At 52.5% G+C, this 5962-nt stretch overlaps 1 protein-coding gene across 1 annotated transcript in view; it reads right to left on the bottom strand.

The window, feature by feature from the left end:
• SRRM4 (serine/arginine repetitive matrix 4) overlaps positions 1–5962 on the bottom strand; it is a gene marked incomplete at its 5' end in the record, with an annotated part of 23869 nt that overhangs the window by 117 nt on the left and 17790 nt on the right. Inside the window, 5 exons of the mRNA XM_009578856.1 lie at positions 2–155; positions 784–930; positions 2591–2701; positions 2968–3180; positions 4794–5131. Of these exons, the coding sequence (XP_009577151.1) occupies positions 2–155; positions 784–930; positions 2591–2701; positions 2968–3180; positions 4794–5131 (963 nt within the window). The remainder of the gene's footprint in view (position 1; positions 156–783; positions 931–2590; positions 2702–2967; positions 3181–4793; positions 5132–5962) is intronic.

The raw sequence follows: 5962 nt of genomic DNA, 5'->3' as shown, positions 1-5962 counted from the left end.
TACTCCGGTTCCGCCCCCGGCTCTCCGGGTAGCTGGAGTAGCTCCGGCTCCGGCTCGGGGAGCGGCTAAAGCTGCTGTACCAGGAGGAATAGCTGCTGGCGCTGCTGGAGGAGGAGGGACTGGGACGGTAGTAGGGGATGGGGCGTTTGCGGGCACTGTGGGGACAGAGAGACATGTGTTACCAGCCACACAAAGTCAGATTTACTGCCAAAATCTCCAAAAAGCACCGTTTACTCTGCACAACACTCCCCAAAAATGTGATTGTGTTTGTTTAAAAGGAAAAAAGGAAGAAATCAGGTAGCTGACAGGCCTTGGGATTCAAACCACCCAATCCCATGGCCCTAGGGAATGTCCCAAGCACCAAGTCTGAGGCTGGGCTCTGCTTGATGTTTTCCCAAAGAGCCCTCAGCGTGAAGGTTAGAGTCAATATTTCACTCTCTCTGCAGTGTGGAACATCTACCACAGGAGAGGGTGAAACAAAAAGCCTGTGGGGGGATGCTCCTGGCACCTGATGGGTGAGTCCCTGCTCTGACTTCATCTGCCTTTTTTCTTCAGCTGTTGTAAATGAGACTACCCCATCCTCCCTCTGCCTCTAGCTGAAAATCCCCAAGCTCTAGGAGGGATGGAAGGGCCTGCTGATCAGGCTCAGGGAAACTGGTCTCCTCCTGCAGAAACCTCTGCGAGCAAGGTCTGGGACCTAAGGGCAGCCCACATCCCCCTGGGGAGTGCCAGCTGAGCCTGGTGGAACTCATGTCTCCAAACGATGGGACCGCATCCCCTTACCTCGTGATGCGCCGAGCTTCGAGGTGGCTGGGAGAGTCTCTCCTGCGTTTCCTTAGGGGTGAATACGACCGCCGCCGCCGCTGCCGGTTGCGCTCCCTGTGTGACTCCTTCTCACTGGAGCCGTACTTGTGCTCTCGCTCACGGTCTCTGGGGAAGGCACAGATTGGAAACTGTCACTGCTGGGTTTTGTGGGGTGGGCTTTGGATGTGGAGGCAACGACCCATGAAGGCACAGATGAGCAGAGGACACTCAGCTCCAAAAGGGACCACTCTAAGCAAAGTGCTCTGGTGGCATCAGCTCTGCACACACTCACTTAGTTGGACAAAGAGACACTCATTGGGCTGGACAGGTGGACACCCACTAATTTTGTCTAGGGACTTCAGCAGTGTCTCCTGCGCTGCGGAGCTAAGATGGCTTCCACGTCCCTGTGTCTGTGGATGCACTCTGTATTTAGCTCTTCTAAAATTGCTTTTGCGGCCGTGCTGCAGAAGCAGGCGAGAACAACCCTGCCAGCAGGCCCCACGTGAGCGGAGGGCCCCCGGTATCCCTGCAGGGCTGTGCAGCTCTGCACAGCTCGCCAGAAGGAGTGCCGGTGTTGCTATGGTTTTCTCTTTTGTTAGATTCCCGTACACGTCAGCACAGGGCCTTTCATGGAGTGTAGCTGACTTCATACACCCTGCTCAATGCCATCTGCAAAGTGACATGTTACAGGTCAAGAGCCTGATCCTTGCACACAGGAAATGTTCCCCTACACCAGTGCAAGGATTGTCACAGCCTGCAAGAATCAGACCTTGGGAATGTAACATTTTAAGGGCGCAAAGTGTTCACAGCAGCAGAGATGTTACCAGAAAAACCTGCCCAAAGGCATCTCTAGGGCTGAGCTGCAAGATGTATGTTTTCTATGGGGTGGGGAGGGAGTAGAGTTGCCTGGACTGTGTTTCCTTCTGCAAGGCTGTGTGAGTGCCAGCACGAGGGTACCTGGCATCTGCCCACGCAGCAGGGGCACTTCCCAGGGCCTGACAACTCTTTGGCAGAGCTGTGACTCTGAAAAGCGGAGCGTCTTTTCCTACTGCAATAAGATCCCTCTCTGACAAGGGCCGCAGCTCTGCTACAGAGGCTGCTGGCTGGTGCCGGCTTCTCGGGTGATGAAGGCTGCGGGCAGACCCAGCTGGAGCCTAACGCTCTGCCCACCGTTTACACCAGCATGATAGAGAGGGGCACTCCCCGGGTTTTCCTATGAGGCATCTCCCACTTGCATGAGGCCCTGGCAAACACCACCGAGCAGCCATCTGTGCACTCTTGGCTGCATAGCATATCCCCCGCAAGGGCTCAGAGCGGAGGAACAGCCACTTCACCTGCCACACACTCTGAGTGTGAGCTACCATGATGCTTCAAAGCCAGGGATAAACAAGGTCTCCTTCCCAGCAACCTACCCCCAAAAGTACTTCGTGTGAAATTCCCCTGAATCATTGCAGAGCGGTCCTTGGCAATAGGAAGTCCATTTTTCCCACAGAAAGTGAAAGGCTTATCTCTGGGCTCTTCCCTCTGCAATCAGCACCAGTTCTGGGGCAATAAATGGTGAGAAGTTTCCACTGGACTGAAGGCCAACATAACATATTGCCATATGCCTTACTCCGTGTCCCCCCTCTCCCTCTCACCTGGTGCTGAGGACTAAAGCACCCAGTGAGGAAGCTGAGGGAGCAGTTTGGGGCTGGCAGGAGCCAGCAAGTGTGGTGGAGTCCAAACAAGTGATGGAGGCAGTGGGAAAGCGTGAGGCAGCAGATATCGTGTGAGGAGACAGCTGTACCTGCTAGGGCTGTAGCGGGAGTAACTGGGGCTCCGACGAGGCCTTGAACTCCTGCTCCCAGGACTTTTTTTGCAGGATTTGGGGGAATAGCTGGGGGAACGTGAAGACGACCTGGGGATAGGCAAGAACCATAAAAGAGTTAAAGATGCTGGAGGGTGAGGCTGTACCAGACTCCTCCAAATCTGGGCTCATGGTGGGGAAGAGATGCCCCATATTTCATGGTCTCAGCTCAACTCTGCGTGGCCAGTTCATGCCAAGCCATGTGGATCCCTAGGCACCCCCCAAACTCTTACACCTCCCCCTGCAAGGAGCCTGCCAGCCTGCAAGAGTTAGACATTGCCCAGGGTCACAGAGACAGCCGTTTTAGCTGGCCTTACCTCTTTCCTGAAGAGCAGGACCTGCTTCGGGAGTACCTGGGAGAGGCCTTGTGGTGTGAGGAGCGGGAGCGGCTGGAGCTGGGGGAGGATCTGCCTGTGCTGGTGTACGACTCGCTGCGGGAGCATGGCCTCAGCGGGGAGCTGTGGGTTGGGGATGGGAGGAAGTTTCGCTTCTTCTCCTCTGAACAGCTGAGACACAAGGACAGGCACCCTCTGTGAACATATATTTGGACAGTCATTGAAGCTGTGGCTGAACTGGGACTAGTCCCTGGCTGAGGGAAGAACCACACTCCAGCCAACAAGTATTCCCATCCTCCCATTCCCCATCTGGGGATAAAAAAAGACCTCCCAGCTCCCCAGGCTGCTGTTGCAGGAGACCCCGTGTGTGCAGGTCAGAGCCCAAGAGCTCACCCTCCAGGCTGTGCCAGGGAAGGGCTGTGGAAGAGGTCTCAGGTGGCGTGAGGGGCAGCTCTTCTGCCCCATCCCAAACACCAGAGGTGTCTGGTTGGCAGGGCCTGGGTCAAGCCAGCGAGCAGTGCAGGTCCTGGGGAGGGAGCAAGGTGAGAAGTGCTGGAGCAAAGTAAAGCCAGAGCATGGCAGGGCAAGGGCCTGTGCTCCAGCCTGGCTGTGGAGCAGCATGAGCAGGCACTGAGCGGGCACATCCTGTTGCCTTTGGACAGGGCGGCGTGAATTCCTCTGCTTCCAGGAGTGCCCTGGGTATGAACTGGGGTTAGAGCCCAGCAGCGAGGCAGCCTCCCAACAGCCAGGGCCAGCTGCAATCCCAGCTCCACCCATGTGAAGGCAGAGCTATCCCACTGGAGTCACAACGTGAAAAGTATATACAGCCCTAAAATTTTACCCTCTGACTTAAAATCGAGGGCTTGTTCTTCCTAACACCGATTCCCCTGGCTCCCTCTCCTCTCTCATTCAATGCTCCCATCCCCAGACGACATCCTGGCTCTAACTTTCAGCCTTTAAGACCCGAGGGCCTGAGCTGGAAGAGCTCCCTAACACCACCGCCTGAGCATAGCCTTGGGTACCAGCCACTGCACTTCAGTGCCTTCATCCCTGACATCACCTGGCAAACCCCCAGGAATGGGAGGCGGTGATGGAGGCTGGCATCTACTCCCCTCTCCTGATGATGACCTGTGGCACCGGATGGTGGTTTGACTCCTGCCCCCGGCCCTGATGCCCCGTGGCCCCAGCGCACAGAGTGCTTCTGTGTTAGCCTGCAGCCAGCGAGGTACTTGCCCCTCCTCATCTGCAGGAGATGCTATCTTGTCACCCAGGACCAGTCCTGAATGAGCTGGGAAAGGGCAGGCTGGATTTGGCTCATTGGACAGGTGACAGAACAGCCTGTAATGGTTTTAGTGAAAATGAACCCCGCTTCCCTTCCCCACAGTAAGCAGAGGGGGAGAATTAGCATGGCAACTGTCTGATGCACCTTTCAGATTTTGCCCAGAAGGGCCAGCGACTCTTTTCTTTGACATGGTCACGTCCAGCCGAGCAGGGATGTGTTCAGGACACAGCTTGACCCAGGGCCAAGCCCTGCATTAGCCACATTAATGCCAGAAGAGCAGGCACAGGCAATGCCCAGGGGTGTGATGGTTGGGTTTTCATCATCCTCCTCAGGCTACAATATTGGTCACTGCTGGGTTCTGGACTCCAGACTGGCAAGACCGTGGGTCTGATTTATATCTAACTGCCTCCAGACCACAAAAACCTCCCTGCCAGCTCACCACTGCAACTGGCGAGCGGGCAGGAGATACAGAGCAACAACGTACCAGGTATTTGGCTGCCAGCAGCAGCTACTGGTAATCACTGACCTTCGGTCTTGTCCCTGGGCATCTGGAGACAGATTTTCCAAAGCTGTTCCCTTGGTCTGGGAAAAGCAACTGGTGAAGGAATTTCCTGAATCAGAGCTGTTATCGCTGTTGGCCAGTTTGGGCTTCCCGGACGAGAAGGCATGGCCAAAGCCATCATGGACTAGACTTCTTTTCTCCTGGCTGTCCTTTGACCTGGATGAGCTCGTTTGAGTGGAGGGAGGGGAGGAAGTATCGTTTCCTGAGTCATATTCATGATACTCTCCGTTCTGGCTGGCTAGGTTGCCAGGCGGGCTGTCTGTTTTGGTAAAGAGGTCAGCAGAAGACCCTGACTGAGAGATCTGAAAGCAAAAAAGCCATTTGGCATTGTTTGAATGGGTTTTGGGGGGGGTTGGTTTTAGTTTTACTTTGCTTTTTTTTTTTTTTTAAATAAACCCAGAAATTTTACCATCATGATGCACTGAAACAAAAGGAAAAGAAAGAAACAAAGAAAGAAAGAAAGAAAGAGGAGAAGAAAACAAAAGCACATATCCCTGAAAGAAATCCACAGTAAGAAGAAACTTCTTTTCCCCCTGCTATGATAATGGGAAGATTTAGAGATCATGCAAAGAGTATCAGCATGCGATTCATGTTAAACAAAAGTTCAACAAAGTAAACGGGCAACCAAAGAGTCAAAATAACTAACTAACTGAATAAAAAAAGGTATAACAGAGGACAAAGCCCTTATTTAACCTTAAAGAGAGGGAAGGAAAAAAAAAACCAAATGGGTATATACATATAAAAAACCTACATAATCCTTGGAAAGAAAACAAAAATGAAACAAAATCTTAAGTGAGTGAATGTTTTAAGCTTCCTTAATAAAGAGGCTGAATGAATGTCACTAAAATAAGCAAAGAAAAATCAAATCAAATTAAGGGCTTCTGTACAAAGTGAAAACTGGCAAATAAATAAGCTTATCACTTTGAAACTTAACAAAAAAAGGGAAAAAAGGAAAAAGGATGGGGGAGGGGAAAAAAAGAAAAATCCCTCTGGAAATAAAAGGTATACAGATACTTCTTTGTGTGCTTTTTTCCCCCTGAAGAAGATATAGCTAATGCGTTCGAGTGACCTCTAATAAATTCCCTGATGTCTTGCGGATAGCATCCACTTACCCATCAAGAACTCCTCCTTTA

Source organism: Fulmarus glacialis, unplaced genomic scaffold (assembly GCF_000690835.1).
Source record: "Fulmarus glacialis isolate BGI_N327 unplaced genomic scaffold, ASM69083v1 scaffold16880, whole genome shotgun sequence".
Lineage (NCBI taxonomy): Eukaryota > Metazoa > Chordata > Aves > Procellariiformes > Procellariidae > Fulmarus > Fulmarus glacialis.
The sequence above is the reverse complement of the archived record's forward strand: the minus strand, read 5'-3'. Positions and strand labels throughout refer to the sequence as shown.